The sequence below is a fragment of the Oncorhynchus mykiss genome, chromosome 28, assembly GCF_013265735.2.
Source record: "Oncorhynchus mykiss isolate Arlee chromosome 28, USDA_OmykA_1.1, whole genome shotgun sequence".
Classification (NCBI taxonomy): Eukaryota; Metazoa; Chordata; class Actinopteri; order Salmoniformes; family Salmonidae; genus Oncorhynchus; species Oncorhynchus mykiss.
This window is the reverse complement of record NC_048592.1, coordinates 31,790,498-31,815,530: the sequence shown is the minus strand read 5'-3', so window position 1 is coordinate 31,815,530 and position 25,033 is coordinate 31,790,498. Positions and strand designations below refer to the sequence as shown.

Here is a 25,033-nt window from a genome sequence, read left to right as displayed (position 1 = left end):
ATGTTAATCTTACCAACAATGGCTTCCAGTCTTATGTCGAGGACCTCCTTGTCAAAAGGTCAAAACACACAGGAGGTTGGTGGTGCCTTAATTGGGGAGGATGGGCTTGTGGTAATGACTGCAGCGGAATCAGTGGAATGGTACCAAATACATCAAACACATGATTTCCAAGTGTTTGATGCCTTTCCATTTGCTCTGTTCAGGCCATTATTATGAGCCATTCTCCCTTTAGCAGCCTCCTGTACAAAAGAGGTAAGTAGAATGGGGAAGTATACAAATATGAACATACTGTACATTTGCATAAAAACACACATACTTATTGGCTAGCACAGCAAAAGCAGAGGCTACATAGCTACATTTCAATAGGGCTAGCAAACAGCTAGGCTCAACACAAGACTGATTTGACTAGCAATCTTTTTGACATGGTAAAAAGTTATATTAACGGCTAATCAACAACATGAAGGTATTCATAAAACATAATTTATAGATGGTGCTTGTATAAGGACTAGGAAAGATGGAAGATAATTACATTTGGGATTGTCAACAGTTGCTAGCTAACAACAACCAACTACTTCCTGTTTTGTCTTCTTCTACTGTTGCGAAAAAGCTGTGTAATCTGGCTATAGTGTTGTGACTACTTATTTACTATCAACATCAATTAGTAAAAACTCTACCTGATTATTACTGGAAACACTACTGTTTTCCTACCGAACATTACAAAACTATACTGGTGTAGCTAGAGTAGTTTCATGAGGGTTATGGAAAGCCCATTTTCACTACAGTAGTTATTTCCTGTGCAAGGGCAAGTACTAAACACACCTGTCTTGTCTCTAGAAGAGTTTGTTTTGTGTGACCCAGTGCCTTTGGTGGGCCGGGTTTGCTCATTTTCAATCATTCAATTGTTCCTCTTAAGGAGAGGTTTCCGCCCGCCTGGAGCACTGGGCCATGCAAAGAAAACTCGCCCAGTCCTTTCCCAGAAAACACAGTGCCACTATGTGTTAATAGGCAAACGTGGGCATGAATTGTTGACATAATTGTAATCCAAACCCAACCTTAATTTACCCATTGTGACGCACTCACAGGTTCTAAACTCTGTTTTGAATGAGACTGGATTAGACTAACTTTATACCAAAATTATCCTATTTAGACTATGTAGTAAATTTTGACACTAGAATAAATGTTTCGGACTCATATCAATGCCACACAGGCCGTTTTCAAATGGATTAGTTGGGTTTTAGGGGCAGTCGCTATTTAACAGCTTTTGGCTTTAGTAGGCTAATAGGTGGGGCGTGTTACCTCCCTGCGGCTCTAAAGCCACCATAACACATTACACCTTAATTACCCAATGTCCAAAATATGTTTTGGTTCGACAACAAGAAAGACAAATGGCGTGCGGCTACGTCAATCCATTTCTCCTTCGGGTGTTTTAGAAATCCCTATTTGCTGGAGCAGACCTGGGCTCTGAAAGTTGTTCCAGATGTCCATTAATCAACGCTGGATATGTCTGCCCTTGGGAAAGTGAGTCAATCTCACCACTGAAAGTACCACAACAACCTTCTATTAGCTCAGCCCCACCAGAGCGCTGCATGGGGACTTTATTGGACACAATCTGTGTTTGGAAGACCTAAAATATTACACATTCCGACTGGTTTGTGCATACATAAAACAGATGACTGGAAATGATATTGCTTCTGTAACGGATGTGAAACGGCTAGCTTAGTTAGCGGTGGTGTGCGCTAAATAGCATTTCAATCGGTGACGTCACTTGCTCTGAGACCTTGAAGTAGTAGTTCCCCTTGCTCTGCAAGGGCCGTGGCTTTTGTGGAGCGATGGGTAACGATGCTTCGTGGGTGACTGTTGTTGATGTGTGCAGAGGGTCCCTGGTTCGCGCCCGGGTATGGGCGAGGGGACGGTCTAAAGTTATACTGTTGCACTTCACAGCATTCCAACCAGCACAGAGCAGTGAGCCAAAGGCAGTTAGCTGAAAAATTCCGTATTTATTTGTGTTGGCTAATGTTTGGAATATAAATAAATGAACAATTAAGCATGCTTTTTTCTCTCTTGGATCGCTTTCCCCTTTCAAGGATTATACTGTACTTTAACAGCACTTCTTGTCATACAGGGATCCTTGAAAGTCGGGACAATCCTTGTCTGGCAGGGAAATTTCATTTTTATAGTTGTTTCATTATTTAACGGGGAAAAAATGACATTTAGTGGAATTTTCTAAGGGAAAATATTCCCCTCAGGGAAGACCACTCACGGTCTGAAAAGTTCTCTACTTTTGATAGATTTACAAACATTATTGAATTCACCGTGGTTACAATTATAACCTGTCAACTCCATCTCCCTTATATACAGTAGAGTAACAATGGCGCCAGAGAAGGCTGACGTTTTACGTGTCCCCAACCGATTGTGTTTTTTTTTTGTTTATTTGCGTTTATTTTGTTTAGTTGTTTGTAACTTATTTTTTAAAACTTATTTTGTACATAATGTATAATAATAATGTATAATAATGTCTCTTATGACCAAAAATAACTTCTGGACATCAGGACTGCGATTACTCACCACGGACTGGCAGAATCCTTTTTTTCCTTTAACGAGTCTGATGAATAATATACTGCTTTCTTGGGAACAGGCCCAGATCCCTGTGATTTGCGTGAAGAGGAGGTGGAAAAAAGGGCGCAAAGGGCGGACTGCCTTCTGAAAATTTGTAGGCGATTGAATAAACCTCCACTTCCACCCATTCTGCTAGCAAACGTGCAATCTTTGGAGAATAAAATAGATGACCTACGCGGTAGATTAAACTACCAACGGGACATTCAAAACTGTAATATCTTATGCTTCACGGAGTCGTGGCTGAACGATGACACTATCAACATACAGCTGGCTTGTTATACGCTGTTTCGGCAGGACAGAAAAGGGGCATCTGGTAAGACAAGGGGCGGAGGGCTATGTATTTTTGTAAATAACAGCTGGCGCACGATATCTGACGAAATCTCAAGCTATTGCTCACCTGAGGTAGAGTCTATCATGATAAACTGTAGACCACACTATCTACCTAGAGAGTTTCATCTGTAGTTTTCATAGCTGTTTACATACCACCACAGACTGAGGGTGGCACTAAGACAGCCTTGAATGAGCTGTATTTCGCCATAAGCAAACAAAAAAACGCTCACCCAGAGGCGGCGCTCCTAGTAGCCGGGGACTTTAATGCAGGGAAACTTCAATCCGTTTTACCAAATTTCTATCAGCATGTTAAATGTGCAACCAGAGGGAAAAAAACTCTGGACCACCTTTACTCCACAGACAGAGATGCATACAAAGCTCCCCCTCGCCCTCCATTTAGCATAATTCTATCCTCCTGATACCTGCTTACAAGCAAAAAATAAAGCAGGAAGCACCAGTGACTAGATCAATTAAAAAGTGGTCAGATGAAGCAGATGCTAAACTACAGGACTGTTTTGCTAGCACAGACTGGAATATGTTTCGGGGTTCCTCCAATGGCATTGAGGAGTACACCACATCAGCCATTGCCTTCATCAATAAGTGCATTGATGACATCATCCCCACAGTGACCGTACATACATTCCCCAACCAAAAGCCATGGATTACAGGCAACATCTGCACTGAGCTAAAGGCTAGAGCTGCCGCTTTCAATGAGCGGGACTCTAACCCGGAAGCTTATAAGAAATCCAGCTATGCCCTCCGACGAACCATCAAACAGCCAAAGCGTCAATACAGGACTAAGATCAAATCGTACAACACCAGCTCTGATGCTCGCCGGATGTGGCATGGCTTGCAAACCATTACAGACTAGAAAGGAAAGCACAGCCAATAACTGCCCAGTGACACGAGCCTACCAGATGAGCTAAACTACTTCTATGCTAGCTTCGAGGCAAATTACACTGAAACATTCTGTTTAACAGTATTAAAGATGTATCAAATTGGACCATTGTAGCAAGTTTCTATGTACAGAAGGTTTTATTTTTGTTAAAAAAATGTTGCTCAAAAAACTTGGGGGTCCAAATAAAACCACCCGCGGGCCGCCAGTTGGGGAAACACACACATTAGCTCAATGTAAAGATTGTACTCTAATTTTGTTTTTTGTTTTTATTTCACCTTTATTTAACCAGGTAGGCTAGTTGAGAACAAGTTCTCATTTACAACTGCGACCTGGCCAAGATAAAGCAAAGCAGTACGGGGCGGCAGGGTAGCCTAGTGGTAGCCTAGTGGTTAGAGCGTTGGACTAGTAACCGAAAGGTTGCAAGTTCGAATCCCCGAGCTGACAAGGTTCAAATCTGTCGTTCTGCCCCTGAACAGGCAGTTAACCCACTGTTCCTAGGCCGTCATTTAAAATAAGAATTTGTTCTTAACTGACTTGCCTAGTAAAATAAAGGTAAAAAAAAACAAACAACAACACAGAGTTACACATGGAATAAACAAGCATACAGTCAATAACACAATAAAAAAAAGATAGTCTATATACAGTGTGTGCAAATGGCATGAGGTAGGCAATAAATAGGCCATAGTAGCGAAGTAATTACAGTTTAGCAAATTAACACTGGAGTGATAGATGAGCAGATTATGATGTGCAAGTACAAATACTGATGTAAAAAAGTAAATAAAAACAATATGGAGATGAGGTAGGTAGATTGGGTGGGCTATGTATAGCTGCTCAGATAGCTGATGTTTAAAGTTAGTGAGGGAAATATAAGTCTCCAGATTCAGTGATTTTTGCAATTCATTCCAGTCATTGGCAGCAGAGAACTGGAAGGAAAGGCGGCCAAATGAGGTGTTGGCTTTGGGACGACCAGTGAGATATACCTGCTGGAGTGCGTGCTACGGGTGGGTGTTGTTATCGTGACCAGTGAGCTGAGATAAGGTAGAGCTTTACCTACCATAGACTTATAGATGACCTGGAGCCAGTGGGTCTGGCAACGAATATGTAGCGAGGGCCAGCTGATTAGAGCATACAGGTCGCAGTGGTGGGTGTTGTAAGGGGCTTTGGTGACAAAACGGATGGCACTGTGATAGACTGCATCCAGTTTGCTGAGTAGAGTATTGGAAGCTATTTGGTAAATGACATCGCCGAAGTCGAGGGTATGTTTGGCGGCGTGAGTGAAGGAGGCTTTGTTGCGAAATAGGAAGCCGATTCTAGATTTCATTTTGGATTGGAGATGTTTAATATGAGTCTGGAAGGAGAGTTTACAGTCTAGCCAGACACCCAGGTATTTATAGTTGTTCACAAACATCTAATATCAAGTGCCTGATTCACACCATAGTGCCGACCCAAACCATACTGTGCTGGCTCAGTTATCTTCTTTACACATTGTCCTTTTAGCATGGTTCCAGGAACTATAGTATGGTGGAGGCGTAACCAGGCCAAGCCTGGTACAGCTTGGCTTGGCTCAGCTCGGTTTGACTTCCAAAGCTCTTCCCTTTCAATTCACTGCTCTTATATTAGTGTTTCCCATCAGTATTCTAAGCCCTCAAACTACAAAGAATCTTCTGAACTCTTAGGAATGTGTTGTAAAACAGTAAAGGGCTCAGAGAATAAACAAATGTAACAAAAACAAAAAGTGTACAAAAATGATCTCCGTGTATAACACAACCGATATGATCCTCTAAGGACAATTGGTTGAGGCCGAAGAAGAGCTTTCAAGTGGTTGAGCAACAGAAGAAGAATGTCAAAATAAATTTGCTCTGACATCTCCTGACATGCTAGCCCCGTTGCGGAATTTCACCCCTGACCCCGTCAACATTACGATCTTTCTTCATCATGTAAAAATCCAGGAAAGAGAAGCTTTGTTGAAACATGCCAACCGCCTCTCAGTGAAACAGAAGGAATGTGGGCGGCTCCTCAAACTACTGTCAGTGCAAGGGGGAAGAAAAACTCACTCAGTCCGTAAATGAGATTGATAGCCGCTCGCATACCAGCAGTTCCCATAGAAGCTTTCCTGCTCTTATCTAATCAGACTGATCTTGCCATCTAATTTCCTGCATGGGCTTATATGCCAAGTCCATGCTTGTTGAGGTGCTGTAAACATCCAACCTCTATCTAACTATCAACCAAGATTTTTTATAACTAACCCAAGATAGACCAGAGCCTGCCGTTTCCAATGGGAGTAAATTAATCATAGTTGGCAGAACAAGCAAGGAAGTGGGCAGAGCCAAGCACAAGCTAGTGAGAGCCAATTAGCACATTCTAGCATGTATTTGCATATTTCTGTTAGGGAACGTCTACTCTATGAAGTGTGCGAGTGCAATAACTCAATTCACTCCTTCTAAACAAAGCCATTTTTTAAAACTTTGGCAAAGGGTAAAGTCTTAGAAACAGAAAACTGTACTGAGATCAAATGTTTCATCGATGAGAAAATGTGCAGAATGTCAGCCAAAATTCATCTAGCTCCATCTTCTCTCACTGCTGATCCACTTGGCTTCCTCTCATCACCATATTTGGCAGTGAGTGGAAACACCAACCGGATGCTTCACATTTATACATCTGGTGAAATATCTGGCTCATTGTTCTATCTGTGACAGTAACATTGCCTGTGTGAAAATCAACATCATGGACAAATGGACAAATTACCTCGACTAACCTGTACATTGACTCGGTACCGGTAGCCCCTGTATATAGCCTCGTTATTGTTATTTTATTGTGTTACATTTTATTATTTTTTCTTTCGTTTATTTGCTTAACTCTTTCTTGAACTGTACTGTTGGTTAAGGGCTTGTAAGGAAGCATTTCACGTTAAGGTCTACACTTGTTGTATTCGGCACATGCAACAAATAAAGTTAGATTTGATTTGAAGTGCTTCTGACTTGACTTAGAGGAAATTACGGTCGACAGCTCTCTATCTGTGGGTCGGTTGCACAACTGATGAGAGTGTGTTCCTCAGTCATCCCTATGAATCAGATGAAACTGGAACTCATAGAAGTATGAACAGCTCAGGGTACATGGAGGTCAACAATAACTCATAGCCACAGCTATCAAGCAATACAACATTCACACACTCATTACACTGTTGACCTAGTGGAGGAAGGGGAGGACCATCCTACTCAGTGAATTTCATAAAAAGTGAAACATTAAAAAAGTTATGCTTTTTAGATAAAACTAGACTAAATAGGTTCACGTCACCAAAATACCTGATTAAAGCACACTGTTTTGCAATGAAGGTCTACAGTAACCTCAACAACACTCTGTAGGGTAGCACCATGGTGTAGCCGGAGAACAGCTATTTTCCGTCCTCCTCTGAGGACATTGACTTCAATACAAAACCTTGGAGGCTCATGTTTCTCACCTCCTTCCATAGACTTGCACAGTAATTATGACGTCTTTCGGAGGACGTCCTCCAAGAGCTCTTGCATCATGAACAGACATGTTGTCCACCTAATCAAAGGATCAGAGAATGAATCTAGTCCTGAAAGCATAAGCTACATCTAGCTAGCACTGCAGTACATACAATGTGGATAGTAGTTGACAAAGAGAGAGAAAAGACAAGAGTTTATCAGTTTATTAATTCCTTAAAAAATGAAGGAGAATCAGAGAGAGCATTTTGTTGTATTTTTTTCCACTTTCCCCTCCACTTACTTAGCTAGCTAATGAAGCTAGCTAATTTAACCTACTCTACTCAAACACTCAGCTCAAACAGAGAGGAATGTTATTTATGTTAGCTAGCTGGCTAGGGCTATCCAACACTGGAACTCTCCAAGTCAAGGTAAATGTTCAGTTTTATTAATTTATTTCTTGGATACAGGAGCGGGATATGAAAAGTGCATGTAAACAGCTTATCCCGAATAAGACCTTATGAGCTACTATCCGGAATACTGTGCTCCAATATGCTGTAACAGAAATAAATCCATGCTCATTAAAACATGTATAATCCTCACTAATCTTAAACAGCACCAACTGCCACCGGTGTTGATATACTGACATATATTGACATACTGATATGTCTTGATATACTGATATGTGTAGTCTTGATACTAGTATACAATCTGAACATTTAACGTCCTTGCTCACTAGAGTTAGTCAAAACTATAGCCAGGTCTGTCTGACACTGAAAATGACACACACACACAAAGACACACAGGGCACATTGAGTCACATGAGTGAACCTGTCATTCTGCCGTACCCCAGCACATTATCTGTCATTGTCCTGTACTCAGAAACCTCATTGTGGTGTACAGACTAGCTATGACAGCTGGGTCATGTACAGTAGGGCACAGCCGTAGCAATATATTTGGGAAAAATCTGAGTTGTTATTTGACACATCCAGGTAGTATCTTCCCGTTTCACTCAATTTCAAAATGTTTTCTCCATTTTGAACACGACCCAAGTAAAACCAATACAGGCCAATGCGGAGCACTCTTCCCTTTCAAACCAGGGGTTGGAAGTTGGAACCGGTTCAGGGAACAGAACCTAAAACAACTACATTTTTCGAGGAACAGAATCAGAACTGGGAACAAAAGGGATCTATCTTGTTCTGGAACAGAACCATTATTTTTTAAATATAATAAATACAGATAATGTATGTCGAGTCAAGCCTCCTCCACCCTCTCTCCTCCCCACCTGCAAAATTTCAGTCGCATCTCGCGCCCTACACTTATGTCTAATGCATGTAAACAACTAGGCCTATAGGTTGCCCGCTCTATAGCAAGCTGCTCTATTTGCACTGAATGGTAAAGTAATTTAATGTTGAGCTTTCAGAGGTTTAAAAAGGAACAGAAAGGAACGATATATACGATATTCCATATTTTTTTTTGTTCAAACCGGTTCAGAACTTTATTTTGCTTGATGGAACAGAACAAACAAAAAATATTGGTTCTGTTCTGAACAAAACGATTGGAAAATGATGTAACCCCCTATCAAATGACAGAAGGCTCATATCCTTATTTTATTTAACCTTTATTTAACTAGGCAAGTCGGTTAAGAACAAATTCTTATTTACAATGACGACCTACCGGGTAAACTCTCCCCTAATCTGGACGATGCTGGGCCAATTGTGCGCCAACCTATGGGACTATGTAAACAGACCCGACTCAAAACTGTACTGCACATACTGTATAGGCACACACAGGGGTGGTAAAGCACTCAAAGTTACTACACGTGTAGTCTATTTTGTTGTGCGTGGAATGTTGAACATAAAAAACAACTCTCTATCCACCGGATGTGTACCAAACTCACTAAAAGTGGCAGTAATAAAGCATCTCTTGAAAAAGCCAAACCTTGACCCAGAAAATATCAAAAACTATCGGCCTATATTGAATCTTCCATTCCTCTCAAAAAAATTAGAAAAGCTGTTGCGCAGCAACTCACTGCCTTCCTGAAGACAAACAATGTATACAAAATGCTTCAGTCTGGTTTTAGACCCCATCATAACACTGAGACTGCACTTGTGAAAGTGGTAAATTACCTTTTAATGGCGTCAGACCGAGGCTCCGCATCTGTCCTCGTGCTCCTAGACCTTAGTGCTGCTTTTGATACCATCAATAACCACATTCTTTTGGAGAGATTGGAAACCCAAATTGGTCTACACGGACAAGTTCTGGCCTGGTTTAGATCTTATCTGTCGAAAAGATATCAGTTTGTCTCTGTGAATGGTTTGTCCTCTGACAAATCAACTGTACATTTCGGTGTTCCTCAAGGTTCCGTTTTAGGACCACTATTGTTTTCACTATATATTTTACCTCTTGGGGATGTCATTCAAAAACATAATGTTAACTTTCACTGCTATGCGGATGACACACAGCTGCACATTTCAATGAAACATGGTGAAGCCCCAAAATTGCCCTCGCTAGAAGCCTGTGTTTCAGACATAAGTGGATGGCTGCAAACGTTCTACTTTTAAACTCGGACAAAACAGAGATGCTTGTTCTAGGTCCCAAGAAACAAAGAGATCTTCTGTTGAATCTGACAATTAATCTTGATGGTTGTACAGTCGTCTCAAATAAAACTGTTAAGGACCTCTGCGTTACTCTGGACCATGATCTCTCTTTTGACGAACATATCAAGACTGTTTCAAGGACAGCTTTTTTCCATCTACGTAACATTGCAAAAATCAGAAACTTTCTGTCCAAAAATGAAAAATGAATCCATGCTTTGTTATTTCTAGGTTAGACTACTGCAATGCTCTACTTTCCGGCTACCCGGATAAAGCACTAAATAAACTTCAATTAATGCTAAATATGGCTGCTAGAATCCTGACTAGAACCAAAAAATGTGATCATATTACTCCAGTGCTAGCCTCCCTACACTGGCTTCCTGTTAAGGCAAGGGCTGATTAAGGTTTTGCTGCTAACCTACAAAGCATTACATGGCTCCTACCTATCTTTCTGATTTGGTCCTGCCGTACATACCTACACGTACGCTACGGTCACAAGACGCAGGCCTCCTAATTGTCCCTAGAATTTCTAAACAAACAGCTGGAGGCAGGGCTTTCTCCTATAGAGCTCCATTTTTATGGAATGGTCTGCCTATCCATGTGAGAGACGCAGACTCAGTCTCAACCTTTAAGTCTTTACTGAAGACTCATCTCTTCAGTAGGTCCTATGATTGAGTGTAGTCTGGCCCAGGAGTGTGAAGGTGAACGGAAAGGCTCTGGAGCAACGAACCGCCCTTGCTGTCTCTGCCTGGCCGGTTCCTCTCTCCACTGGGATTCTCTGCCTCTAACCCTATTACAGGGGCTGAGTCACTGGCTTACTAGTGCCATTTCATGCCTTTCCTAGGAGGAGTGCGTCACTTGAGTGGGTTGAGTCACTGACGTGATCTTCCTGTCTGGGTTGGCGCCCCCCCTTGGGTTGTGCCGTGGCGGAGATCTTTGTGGGCTATACTCGGCCTCGTCTCAGGATGGTAAGTTGGTGGTTGAAGTTATCCCTCTAGTGGTGTGGGGGCTGTGCTTTGGCAAAGTGGATGGGGTTATATCCTTCCTGTTTGGCCCTGTCTGGGGGTATCATCGGATGGGGCCAGTGTCTCCTGACTTCAACTCTCTAGAGACAGCAGGAGTGGTAGAGATACTCCTAATGATCGGCTATGAAAAGCCAACTGACATTTACTCCTGAGGTGCTGACTTGCTGCACCCTCGACAACTACTGTGATTATTATTATTTGACCATGCAGGTCATTTATGAACATTTGAACATCTTGGCCATGTTCTGTTATAATCTGCACCTGGCACAGCCAGAAGAGGACTGGCCACCCCTCATAGCCTGGTTCCTCTCTAGGTTTCTTCCTAGGTTTTGGCCTTTCTAGAGTTTTTCCTAGTTTTCCTTCATTAACTAACGAGAGCCCTCATTATTTCTCTCTTTCTTGGTTTCTCTCACTCTCTGGAAGGAATGAATGTGTCAAGAGAAGATGAGGTAAAGTGAGGGAAATAAAGTGTAAAGAAAATAAAACCGCCAACAGAACAAATTTTCAAATTCATACTCACCAAAATCGTTGTTTTTTTCAGGAATAAAACATGTCAAAGTAAAACAGGTGCTATATATTATAATATTTTATTGCTTCATGAAATGTTTGAATTCAAATTCACAACCTTCATATTGTTAGGAGATAACAGAAATGTCTGCTTGAGGTCAACGCTTTATCTGTTGGACAGCTGGACATAACCATGATTGTCTGCACATAAATTACAAAAAAAATAATCTTTGGCATTCTGTTCATAGCACAACATATCTAAAATAATTAGAGAAACGTCTGTATAAAATATATTAACCTGTTAGTTCAGAAAAAGGCTCACAGTAAACGAAAACCAAATGGTGTAGTTTGCAGCTTAATCAATGTGGTGAATCTGACCAGCGGATTCACCACATCAGAAAATACACATGAAGAATAATACACAAAAACTATCGGTGAAAAGCAACAAAACAAACTCTTCACCCTCCCGAGGCTGAGAATGATCTCGCCGGCCTCATGTTTAGAAGTCGGAATAGAAAAACCAGACTATACATTGCATACTGTATCACAACTATTTATAAATCTGTAGAGACTAGTGGAGGCTGCTGAGGGGAGGACGGCTCATAATAATGTCTGGAACGGAGCAAACGGAATGGCATCAAACACATGGAAACCAGTCATTTATGTATTTTTTTCCCCATTCCACTCCAGTCATTACCATGACAGTCCCCAATTAAGGTGCCACCAACCTCCTGTGGTAGAGACAGCTACTGGGCTTAGGGAATATGGCCAAGGAAAATATGAACATTAAGATTTTGGCATTTTTATTCAATTATAGAGATGGGAGAGTTGTTCTCCTAACTCTGAAGAATTCCATGGCACAGGAATGTGGCCAGATTGTGGGCACATTTTTGCACGGGGAGGGAATGCCAGTCAAAAGTCCAAAGATAAATTCTACAGACAAGGTTATTTGGAAAAGCGTGAAGCTTTCAGTTCATATTTGGGAATAAGTTCCTGAACTCGTTGTACACAGAAAATATAAATACTTTGGCATACACTGACAGTACAGTGGGATGTTTCCCGTTACAAAACTGAAATACTGTCCCAAGTACCTCGAAAGTTTCACAGTCTCATATACCAAGACAGCTAGCCTGCAGCCACCTGGCTAAGAGAGAAAGAGATCGAGGAAGAGCACCGCTCCCCTCTAAATGTGAAAGCCCACACCCTTATTCCACACATACGCCTCTCATTCTTCAACATTCTTGTCTTCCGTCCATTTTTCAGAGAAACTCTGACCATTGGCGTAGTCAGTTGCTCTGCACAGCTTCCCGAGAGTTCACTACCCTCGAGTGAATCTCTTGTCAAGGATCAAAAGTCATCCTCAAATGAAGATTTCCACTGCCTCCAAGCCATCCAGGCCTCTTAATGTGTCCAAGGATGAGGCACGATGTTGTTGCACAGCAGCGTTGTCTTTAAAATAGAAGAGGGCAAACGTGTTAGAGGAGTGGAAACAGTGGAAAAATAAGCCACAGTTACAGTACATTATCTGAAACCAAAGAAACATGCTGACGTTTCCAAATTGGGATGATCCAGTCGGGTAAACACGTGTAGTCAATCCTCGTGTCTAAGTGCGACAACATAGCACATTCCGGCAGCCCACAAATGACCTCTAACCTACAGAGCCATCGCCGATTGGATTTTTCTATGGGAGTATGGTTGGTAAATCAATGACTGCCAGGGCACAGCATGTGATGCAGTTACAGAGAACGGTTTGGGTGTTTGGGCGACTGTGTGTGAGTGAGAGAGAGAGAGAGAGAGACTACTCACCAATGCTGAGGTTAGAACCAGTGGCTGGCTCCTTGGCCTTAGCGCCATCCTCTGATCCACAGCTCTGGCTGGGGTGAGCTGGGGAGGAGCACCGGAGGAGAGAGAGAGTCTGGTCGTCTGACAAACTCTTACCTACAACAGTACATGAAAGGGATCAGCCACTGGCACGCAACAGGTGCTGTCATTCTAACCTCAATCCACTTCAATGCTCATTACTATTATAATTATATTTTACAATAACTCCTTACTTAATATTTGATTATGTTGCATGTATGTTGAGAACAACAGTGGCCCCTGAACAGAGCCCTGAGAGACCCCTTGAGTAATATCAATCAAATGTATTTATAAAAAGCCTTTTTTACATCAGCAGATGTCACAAAGTGCTGTACAGAAACCCAGCCTAAAACCCCAAATAGCAAGCAATGCAGGTGTAGAAGCACAAGTAATAGATTAAAAAAAAGGTGTTATGAGGTTCTCTCATCTCTGACCCTCATCCTTACTTTTGTTTATGCTGGTGCACTTGGCCGTGCTGACAGGAGTGTACGTGGCGGCAGGCAAACAAGACCCATCCTTCTTGATCTGTTCCTGGTGCAAATGCTGGTGTAGGATATTGAGGACAGCATCCTTCTCCAGAATTTGGGTGTAGAGAGCACAGATCCTATTGACAGGAGAAATATTGAGTCAGATCTCCAATCGTCGCCATCTGATGCAACAAAGTACATTAAACTTATTATACAAAGTATCATAACAGCAATAATACTATACATTCTGAATAATATAGATTTAAAGAAAAAAAAGTAATATTTATACCGGTTTTCCATCTCCTGGTTTCTGTAGTCAGATACAGGCAGGACCTCATTGAAGCTGTTGTTGGAAGAGTGGCAGGGGGAATGGTTGATGATGGTTGTGTCTCTGGAACAGAGGAAATACATTATTTTAGGAAATGGATGCAGGTAAAAATGTAAAGTATAAAAACGCATTTAGCCTACATGTTTTGAAAATGTTTTCTCCTGTATGTGCATACAGAATACAACCTTTGAGGGATCAATCCCTTAACCTCTGACCCTCACCTCTGAGCAGCGGCGCTGGCGGCCACGTCCATGGCGAACTGCCTCATGGTACTCTCCTCCAAGTATTTCTGCTCCCAGCGCACCATGTCTGCCTCCAGGGCTAAGATACACTCCTCTCTCTCCCTCAGACGCTCGTGCAGGGGGCCCACCGTCACGCCCGGCGGGTGAGACTGCCTCTGCTGCGCCCTCAGGCTCTTCAGCTCTTGCTCCAGGCGTGTCCTCAACCTCATCTCCAGGCCCTCACGCTTCTCGCAGGTGGTCTGCAGCTGAGCCAGGGCGCTCTGCAGCCGCTCCACCTTCTCCACGTAGGCCCGCTTGAGGCGCAGCTCCTCCTCCAGCTGCCGTCCCCTGCACCGCTGGGCCTCCAGGGCCTCCTCCAGCTGCTCAGCCCTCAGGCACTGCTCCTCGGCGGAGTTGCGGAGCCGCTGGAGTTCTCGCTCTACACGCTCACGCTCAAACTGCTGCTCCTCGTCTGATAGGAGGAAAGAATGAGAAGAGGGGAGAAGAAGCAAAGAGGAGAGAAGAGAAGGAGAAGAAAGAGGAGAAGAGAAGGTTATATATGGTATAGCCAAAAAGCTACAAACTGTACAACATTCACACATAGGATACATTTGGAAGATACGTCAATGAAAAGCTAGTGTTGTGTACTGGGCTGAACACGAGACCTGAAAACCAGTCTTAGTCTAAGGCCACATGGAGCTATTTCGAAGTTGAAAATGAGAGCTTGGACTGTCTTAAGCCATCACACCACCATCGCTTTAACCCTGCTAATACGTCCCAGCATTCACCCATCATGGCAGATGGTCCTCATTTGCCCAAGCACTCGTGGAATGTCAAGGGGAAAGGAAGAGGAAGTGATGCGGGCAGCCCCTATCCCTTTGACCCACTTAACAAGAAACATTCCTCCAACCAAGGCCGTACACCTCCAACCCCATCTAGCCTTGGGGAAAGCCCACTGCTTAAAATGACAACGTAAATCAACAACCCTAGGAACCTGATGTTAGGTCAACTGTATTTTGTCATTAATAATTCCTTTTCCGATAATACATTATAATAATTTGGTGGGTGCTTCTATTTGTCCTGTTTTTTGCATATCTAAACTCCCGAGACACCCTCGGAGAGGGGAGTGAAGGTTAGGGTCAGCCATTATCAGCAGCGATGATAGAGCAATTAGGGTTAAGTGCCTTGTTCAAAGGTACATGGACCAATTCACTCATCTGCTCTGGGATTCAAACTAGCGACCTTTCAGTTACTGGCCCAATGCTCTAACCGCTAGGCTACATGTGTTTACTGTTGAGGCGTTCTCACCAGATAAGCGGAGGTTATACAACTAAAATTCCTGCATAGAGGATGTAGCTTGGTTACAAGGTGCCGTGCTATGCTCCAATCCTGTGACAGAGATGGAATGGATGACACACTTACTTTGCTCGAGCAGTTTGGTCATGATGTGCTGGTTGTGGTCGGCAGCTTCCACTTCTTTGGCGGCGTGTGTTCTCGCATTCTCCAGGCTTTCTGTAACGCAAATATTTAAAGTTTAGGAAAACTGGAAGCATTTCTAAACTGCTATACACTTACACTAAAACAGATTTGCGAAAATATTTCCATGCCACCAGTCCCACTCTAATATAAACCATTATAATCCCCCAAAATGGTTTTGGACCAGTTTTGGGGCATGAACGAAATACAAACAAGCCTGGCCAGTCAATGTCTAACAAACCAGAGAGCTTGTGTTATTTGTAGTCCTTACCTCGGAGGTCTCTGTTGAATTCCTGCAGCCTCCTGATCTCGTCCACCAGTTTTCTCCTCAAGGTCTGCTCCAGGCTCTCCCTCTTACAGCTGCCCTGCAGCAGAGTCTCATGGGCCTTGGATACCCTCTGGACCTCCTGCTCCAACTGAATGGACAGATAGAAGGAAGAGGGGAAAGGAGGACATTTTTGGTCAGCCATCTTGTTTGTTGGTTTAATATCTTTATATGCGTTGGAGACGCAGGGGGTGGGGGTGTTGGTTCAGGCGTAGAAATAAGTTTAAGTCAGAAGTTAACATACACCTTGGCCAAATACATTTAAACTCAAGTTTCACAATTCCTGACATTTAATCCTAGTAAAAGTTCCCTGTCTTGTGTCAGTTAGGATCACCACATTATTTTAAGAATGTGAAATGTTTGAATAATAGTAGAGAGAAGGATTTATTTCAACTTTAATTTTTTCAACACATTCCCAGTGGGTCAGAAGTTTACATACACTCAATTAGTATTTGGTAGCATTGCCTTTAAATTGTTTAACCTGGGTCAAACATTTCAGGTAGCCTCCCACAAGCTCCCACAATAAGTTGGGTGAATTTTGGCCTATTCCTCCTGACAGAGCTGGTGTAACTGAGTCAGGTTTATAGGCCTCCTTGCTCACACACACTTTTTCAGTTCTGCCCACAAATTATATATAGGATTGAGGTCAGGGCTTTGTGATGGCCACTCGATATAGGACTCGTTTTACTGTGGATATAGATACTTTTGTACCCGTTTCCTCCAGCATCTTCACAAGGTAATTTGCTGTTGTTCTGGGATTGATTTGCACTTTTCACATCAACGTACGTTCGTCTCTAGGAGACAGAACGCGTCTCCTTCCTGAGCGGTATGACGGCTGCGTGGTCCCATGGTGTTTATACTTGCGTACCATTGTTTGTACAGATGAACGTGGTACCTTCAGGCGTTTGTAAATTGCTCCCAAGGATGAACCAGACTTATGGAGGTCTACAATTGTTTTTCTTGGGTCTTGGCTGACTTCTTTTGATTTTCATGTCAAGCAAAGATGCACTGAGTTTGAAGGTAGGCCTTGAAATACATCCACAGGTACACCTCCAGTTATTGAAAAACGAGTTTTAATGACTCCAACCTAAGTGTATGTAAACTTCCAACTTCAACTGTATATACATATGGGCATATATACATAAATATCCCTGGGAGCACGTTCTGTACATATGGGCACATAGCCTACATACTGTGTGTATACACAGTACAAGCACTATACGAGTATAATCCAGAGGAATTTGAGCAAACACCACTCCCTGTGTGTGTGTGGCTGATTAATATCTGCATTCCTGGGAGCTAACAATCACGCTGGCCTTCCAGGTGTGGCTAGTTCACTCACACAGAGAGAGAGATGGAGGTCTGGGCAGGTTGCCAGTGTGGGAAAGGTGTGCATGCCTGTGCCTGTGGAAACAGAAACAGGCAAAGAAGTGGAAAAGTAGAGACGCCCACCATTACAGCAGCCACTCGGGCATGTCTACTCAGGCCTGTGGCCCGACAGCCCGGGGAAACTTTCCAACCCTGCTAATTATCATTCTTTAAGGCTGAGGAGGGGCGGGGTGACGTAACTCCAAAAGGAGACCAGCAGCAGTTTATGCATTCACCATAGAGATAGAAAGATGGATATAACCCGTTTTAGCATGGACATTGCCATCGAGGCCTTCCACCATTTTAAAGATGAGTCCTCAATCTAGCTCTATCTACCAAGACAAATGGGTGAAGTCTTATCAGCCAGTGTTGTTGCCACCATCTTGATTCATAATAGTAGACAATAACATATTGACATGGGGTTGTCAAGAGGAGTAAACAGTTTGGTCAGGAACATTTTATGAGCTGGTCAATAAAAAGGGTCGAAAAGAGACGCGAAAAGTGACAAAAACAAATGGGGGTGAAAGAGGATGAAAGTAAAAGAGGATTAAAAAAAGGATGATTGATGAAAAGTGAAAATGCAGTGGGATCAAAGTACAATAGAGTCCTTTCAGTTGACACACACAGACCTGCCACCTGCCATGGCAAGCAGAATGTCTCTGTCTCGGCACTCTGAGCATGTCAGCTGTGCCAGGGGTCACAAACCCATCGACTGCTGTCTGACATTCCCTGGATAGGACCGAAAATCTATGGCCTCTGGAACTAAAGGGCACACAAGCACATACGCACGACCCCCATCTGCAGAACAATGCAGGGAGTGTGGATACAGTAACAGCCTCTGGGCTCTATGGGGTCTCTATGTACAGCCAATGGTAGCAGCTGTTGTAATGATCTCCTGGGGTCGCTGCACAGTGCTACTTGGCTTGTGTTTCCTCCATTCCCTTCATTAAGTGGCACATGTTGTGGACTTCAGTACTTTGTTATTCAGTATGGGCATGCCAACTTGAGAAGTTAAGTGTTTTGTGTAACTCAAAGTTCATCATGCATTGATGACTGAGGAAAACATTAAAAAAAAGTCTGATATGCACCTGTCCTGTATCTCGTGAATAGGTCCTCCAAAATTAACATCAGTCCTTCACGCATACAACGGCACAAACCATTCCAATGTCATGTCGCCATCTTCGAGATGGACAAAAAAGGAGAACGGTTCTCACCTTGTGGATGCGGCAGGCCTTCTCTCGGTGGCCCTCCAGCTCCTGTCTCAGCCTCTCGTTCTCCAGCACCAGCAGGTCCATCTGCCTTGGCTCAAATCTGCCTGGGCCCGCATACCTGTGAGGAGGGACGTGTGTTGTTGAGTTCACTAGATATCCAAAGATTTACAACTACAACAGTCTTTCGATGAGTGTGACTAACATAGCCCCTTAGCTCATAGAACCGTGGTTACGTGAGCAACCTACATTTGTTAGGCATCCTAGGTATTACAAGCACCCTATATTAGAATGAACACATCAACTCCACCCTAGGTAGGTTGGCTTCCAAAGTGTTTTCAGAAAGGCAATTGGAATTCCAACCTGCGCATGTAATGACTCACAACGCATGCAAGGAGGTTTGGAATGCAAGGCACCGATGACATATAGCCAATGACACACGGCTTGAAGTCCATTATGCGTACGGCTTTGCCCACAGAAATTAACACACTATGAAATGTGTGATGGCTGTTGATTCAGGGCAATGACAATCAAATGGTGGGTACACCTTTGCATGATCTTTCTATATGTCCAACACACACACACACAACTGCTGAAATGCCTTAGTACCTGTGCTGCTGGATCTGGAGTGACGGGGGCATGTCCCTGTACACACACTGGGGCTCTTGAGCGTGGATGGGCATATAACCTTGGGACATAATGGTAACCGATGAGTATTCTGGGTGTGGGATGTGTTGGTCCTGGAGGCCTTGTGGGGGGGCGTAGTAACCCAGCTCTGGGTAGCTCTGTGAGGAGCTCTTCGCCGCCTCCGACTTCGCCATGGCACAATTTCTCTCCAGAGACAGCTGCAGGAGACGCTCGCTGAGTGACCTCACGTGCCCTCGCTTTAACTCAATCAGCTCCTCCGCTGCACGGTAGTCCGCATCACGCAGGAGGGTCCCCTCGCGGAGCTGCTTGTGGGGGGCCGGGGCGGGTGCCCAATGCTGAGCCAGGTATTGGGAGTGGGCCTTGGCCTGCTCGTAGGTGGGCAGCTCCTCTCCGTGGAGCTGGTAGAGCTGGTAGCTGCTCTCCGAGTGCTGGTAGTCTCCATGGTGCTCCTGGCCCTGGGGCTCCTGACGGGTGGACAACTGGAGGAATGAGGAGTCCTCCTGGGTGAGGCTCTCCAGGGAGGAGCGGGGGCTTCTACTGGGGCCCTCTTCTGCTCCGCTCCCTGGTCCTCCGCCAGGGGACCCTCCACTGCCTCCGCGCAGTGCCTGCTGCTGGATGGCCAGGAGGGTGCGGGCATCTGTGGGGTTGCCATAGCGTAGTTGTTCCTGGATGAGGCGGTGCAGGACCGTGCCAGACGGCTCTTCTGTAGACGCCATGTTGGTTCCGTTGTTCGAAGCTGGTGATCAGGGGTAGACGAGGTGTTTATGGATGACCATGAAACTGGAATATGAAAAACAATGAAAATCAATAAGAATACTGGTAATAAGAACTGGCAAGTAGGCCTACACCTAAAACTGGATACTTGATCATATACAACATTAACAGGAGGCCAGTCAATAATTTGCATGATAACGCAAATGTTGTGTGGTCATCCAAAACATTACTGTAGAATAATGTAGACTGCAAAAAACAACTAATATTCTTTTTTTTAAGCCCATACATTCCTCAAGGCCTACAGGAAGTCAAGTAAAAATCAACAATATATTCACTACTTTTGAGTGATGTCATTCCATGCATTGCCTTGTAGTAATAATTGTTTTTAAAATTGAAATAGTGAAGCGCATACAGTATTAATTGACACATTTGTTAAATCCACAACATTATGGATAAAATGTTTGTTGTTCATGAAAAGTTTCATAGAAGTAACTTTGCGACGAAGGGAAAACTTGCATTTGAAATTCCATTCTAACAGAGGAGCCAAGCAAATAGCTCTAGAAACATAGAAACAGTTTTAGGAATAGGAACCAACAAGTGCTCATGGTGTAGCGTACACAGAAATGATTAACTATAATATAACTTCTGTGAACTTGTGTTTACGCACAATGGCTAATTCAAGGCTTGAATGTTACAAAATAGCCGAAAGCGCACATTTCCCATACACACACACGTAACAATTCTTACCAGTTCACACTCGTATTCCAGCGAAACGTTTTTAATAACTTAAAAATAAAAAATAAATTAAGCCAAAGTAATCCACAATGTTTCGTTTAAATCGTTCTCGTCCTTCCAGAAGGAGTTTTGTGGTCTACTCTTTTCGGAACTTGCTCCACACTGACATGGTTGTCGAGCACAGAGAGATAATAAGTAACTGAGCAGAGACTGAAGTCGGAATGCCTGGAATGTAGAGCGCGCGAGGTCCCTCGGGGATCAAAAGCGTAAACCACACGGTTCCAATGGGGGAGGTGGAGGACGAACTGAATAACTGCAGTTCTACTCACAACCATGAGGATGGCGTGTTATGGAGTTGGAACATCAATGCTTATGCATTTGTTCCTGATCATAAACAAAACTCAGCGATTCATTATAGTGAAATAAGCAGGCAGGAGTTACATAGGCCTAAACATGTCATAAAGATGAAAACATGCTGACAATGTCTAAGACTTAAGTAAATATTCCTAGTTTCCAAACATCTCTCATTGTCTGTCTGATATTATACCGTTGCAGATATTTAGTGTGTAGTAATATACATCTATATATTTGTTTTGACACATTTCATTCAAGGGCAACTGTGCATGTAACCAACTGAGCATGTAACCAACTGTGCATATAACCAACTGTGCATATAACCATTCAGTCAATATGGCGCTATAGGTTTCAGCTAATGAAAAAGTCTATAGATTCAGGACTCTACACAACTAATCTATATTTATCTAGTGACGAGTGTAGCCATTGACTTGTGTGTGAGATGAGCATCTCAGCAGGACAGGAAGGGAAGGGAAAGTGGATAGCCAGTTGCACAACTGAATGCATTCAACTGAAATATGTCCTCAGCATTAAACCCCCCCTCTGAATCAGAGGGGGGGTTGCCTGCGACCACGTCATCGGCACCTGGGGAGCAGTTAGGAGACAGAGTGGGGTGAGGAGAGGTGTATATACTGTAGGCAGCTGTCCATTGCAATCTGTGGCTTCAGTCTTCCCCGTGACCAGGACATTAAAAGGATTTGTGCCTAATGCAATACATGATGCAGTGTGGTAGAGAATTCCAAACAGGAGCACCTGCTGGACTATGGGGTCAAATCTCAAAAACACTATATATACACAAAGGTATGTGGACACCCCTTCAAATGAGTGGATTTGGCTATTTCAGACACACCTGTTGCTGACAGGTGTATAAAATTGAACACACAGCCATGCAATCTTCATAGACAAACATTAGCAGTAGAATAGACTTACTGAAGAACTTAGTGACCTTCAACGTGGCACCTTCAGAGGATGCCACCTTTCCAAAAAGTTAGTTAGTCAAATTTCTGCCCTGCTTGAGCTGCCCCGGTCAACTGTAAGTGCTTTAATTGTGAAGTGGAAAAGTCTAGGAGCAACAACGGTTCAACAGCGAAGTGGTAGGCCACACAAGCTGACCTAACGGGACCGCCGAGTGCTCAAGCACATAGCGCATAAAAATAATCTGTCCTTGGTTGCAACACTCACTACCAAGTAGTAGGAACTTCATGAATTGTTTTTCCAAGGCTGAGCAGCCGCACACAAGCCTAAGATCCCCATGCGCAATGCCATGCGTCATCTGGAGTGGTGTAAAAGCTTGCCGCCATTGGACTCTGGAAATGCGTTCTCTGGAGTGAAGAATCACGCTTCGCCAACTGGTAGTCCGACGGACTAATCTAGGTTTTGCGGATGCCAGGAGAAAGCTACCTTCCCCAATCAGCTCAGGGATTTGAACATGCAACCTTTCAGTTACTAGTCCAATGCTCTAACCACTAGGCTACGCTTCCGCCCCAATGGACTCTATGTCTATGTAAATGGATCCGATTTGTTACTTATGGCCCAAAAGGCTATGAAGATGGAATCTGCCTTTCAGACTGGCCCCCAAATTAGCGTAGATGTTGTGTATATAGCCCGAAACTAACTGTGACAAATGCATACTGACCCTTCTCCTTTACTGACCTTTCAGCAACCAGAAACACTGGCCAGAAACTTCAAAGGACTACTGAAAAATCAAAACTCGTAGTTAGCCAATTGTTTTGCCAACTTCTCTGCCGGTATGTGGAAACTGGCTTCAGGCACTTGTTCTGAGAAAGTTTAGTCTTTTCTTTTTACCTCTCGTGGTTAAGGTGAGGCTGGGAGAGGTAGGAAGCTGAACCAACAACTCAAGTCTCCAGTCTATATTTTGAAGGAAATGTTGATTGTCGGATGAAGCTTCTGATGTTAGAATCAGGGTCTTTGGAAGCAAGGGTATTCTTGGCAACACATCAAAACCTCCCAGGCAAACCTAATAAACATTGGCATTTTCAAAATTTGGGAAGGTGAAAACAACAGCCCTACATAATACATTCCACAACGTAGTGCCTTGCTGAACGCAACCCACAGCTCATTACTCTCTGTTTAAATGACATCCAACATCCTGATAATGCATTTCCTCTGGTGTGTGTCCCCTGGGATTCACTGTCCCGGCTTTATTAAAGCACACATTCCACGTTTTGAGTGGTGGTGGGTATTCTTAAACATACTTTTTTAAATTAACATAGCCAAATTGTCTGGGTGGCCATTTGTAATATGTTTATTAAATAGGCAAGTCAGTTAAGAACAAATTCTTATTTACAATGACGGCCTAGGAACAGTGGGTTAACTGACTTGTTCAGGGGCAGAACAACAAACGTTTACCTATTCAGCTCAGGGATTTAATCTAGCGACCTTTCGGTTACTGGACCAACGCTCTAACAACTAGGCTACCTGCCGCCTGACGTATGTAATAGGGCCGGGCGCAAGGTCAACAAGGTGTTAAAGGCATGTTTGAGTTTCCCCTTGAATGTGGACACCCTCATTAAAAGCATTGTTTGTTTTTAACACCTCCCCACTACTTCCTCTCGCCCCGACCCTCACCTCTCTTTGTCTCCTCCGCCTGTTAACAACAAGCCTCTGGCTATTTGCCCCCATTGTGGCAGACTTCCTGTGAACTTCCAAAGGAATGTCAAGTGGTGTGTCCCTTTGAAATAATGGACATTGAAAGGAGCCATTCCTGGTTCTAGTGGAATCCAAAATCGCTGGTCTTAAAATTTCCTGCTGTCTGTGCACTCGGGCGGACTTCAGTTAACCAAAGTTAAAGCCCCATGGGTTGTGGGTACAAATGTAATTGTGGAAGGAAGGAGCTTTCCTGGAGCTGTGTGATAGACAAAGCAGGCTAGCATTACTACACTGAATGACTTGTTCTAAGAGAGGGTAGGAGGAGAGGCCATCTCACTAAGGACTGGGTTTCTGTCCTGAGGCTCGGAGGGAACAATGGGATAGCATGGGATTGAAACTGGACATGATAGAACCGTGTAGAGGAGAGTAGAATTCTAAAGGGGTGGAATAAAATGGGATAGGATAGTGGGGTATTGAATAGTGTGGCACAGAATGGAATACCGCTGAATACGATAAGATGGGATGGAGAGGAATGCAATTGGATAGGGTTGTATTTGGATGGGATTAATTCCTTCTATAGATAGGGATCACATAGAATGTGTTGGGGTGGTATTTTGTTCTGTTACTTCAATGACATTGCATATTCCCAGGTATTCATATTTCAAGATAGAACGACTGACTTTTTATGTACTTTTGAATCATTCTGGGAACAGGTCTCAGATCAAGACAAGTGCGGTCTAGCGTTGTTTATTTGGTTAAAATTCCTCTATTAAATTCTGACAGAACCCTTATGAGGAAACACAGAATTATTGCTGCAATTACTACAGCACGTTATTGAGCAATCTCCCGCTTGCTCCATCCACTCCAGTTGAAGGGAATTTCCAGTAAAGTTTATAACTGACACATACAGTATCAGACAATGACTCATGGGGGTAGAATCCTTCAAGTCTGTGACTAGACCACACTGCTGTTACAGGTGTGTGTAAAAACAACACAAGTATTGGCTGGTCAACGTGTTGGAAACAACTTGAAGGCTCAATTATACACATTTCGAACCCGTTGAAAGAATTCAAGAACCTGATGAAAGAATGTAACTAGTGTGTGTGTGTGTTTATGTACTGTTGTGTGTTTGATGTAGTGTATCTGAACAGCACTCCCACTCTCTCCTGGCTTTCTGGGTCAAACTGGACTTGTGACATTTTTTTCCTGTGCCTTGATATCTGAGACACACTGTCACGCCCTGGCCTTAGTATTTCTGTGTTTTCTTCCACCTGGAGCAGCCAGAGCCGCCAGTCAGCATGGA

The 25,033-nt window shown here is 43.5% G+C and overlaps 1 protein-coding gene across 3 annotated transcripts; it reads right to left on the bottom strand.

Moving 5' to 3' along the window:
• Positions 1-11,477: 11,477 nt before the first annotated feature.
• On the bottom strand, positions 11,478-21,108 carry LOC110508969 (angiomotin-like 2a). 3 transcript variants are annotated; one of them, XM_036966622.1, is made up of 10 exons: positions 20,779-21,108; positions 19,279-20,053; positions 18,676-18,790; positions 16,040-16,184; positions 15,715-15,804; positions 14,293-14,764; positions 14,033-14,134; positions 13,723-13,880; positions 13,223-13,354; positions 11,478-12,865 (listed from the first exon to the last, which is right to left on the bottom strand). In XM_036966622.1, exons 2-10 carry the CDS (start codon positions 20,031-20,033, stop codon positions 12,777-12,779), a joined length of 2,058 nt encoding a protein of 685 aa, XP_036822517.1. In that variant the 5' UTR covers positions 20,034-20,053; positions 20,779-21,108; the 3' UTR covers positions 11,478-12,776. The 3 variants fall into 3 exon arrangements, with proteins under 3 accessions (XP_036822517.1, XP_021445576.2, XP_021445575.2); XM_021589901.2 differs by having other exon boundaries at positions 13,223-13,300; positions 19,279-20,097; positions 20,779-21,107; XM_021589900.2 differs by having other exon boundaries at positions 19,279-20,097; positions 20,779-21,105.
• Between the last annotated feature and the right edge of the window lie 3,925 nt (positions 21,109-25,033).

Excerpts from the sequence above, each read along its gene's own strand:
- LOC110508969 (XM_036966622.1), bottom strand. The coding sequence starts at position 20,033 with ATGGCGTCTACAGAAGAGCCGTCTGGCACGGTCCTGCACCGCCTCATC. Across the intron at positions 15,805-16,039 it reads ATTCAACAGAGACCTCCGAG|AAAGCCTGGAGAATGCGAGA; the intron begins GTAAGGACTACA and ends TTTGCGTTACAG. Across the intron at positions 14,765-15,714 it reads GACCAAACTGCTCGAGCAAA|ACGAGGAGCAGCAGTTTGAG; the intron begins GTAAGTGTGTCA and ends TCCTCCTATCAG.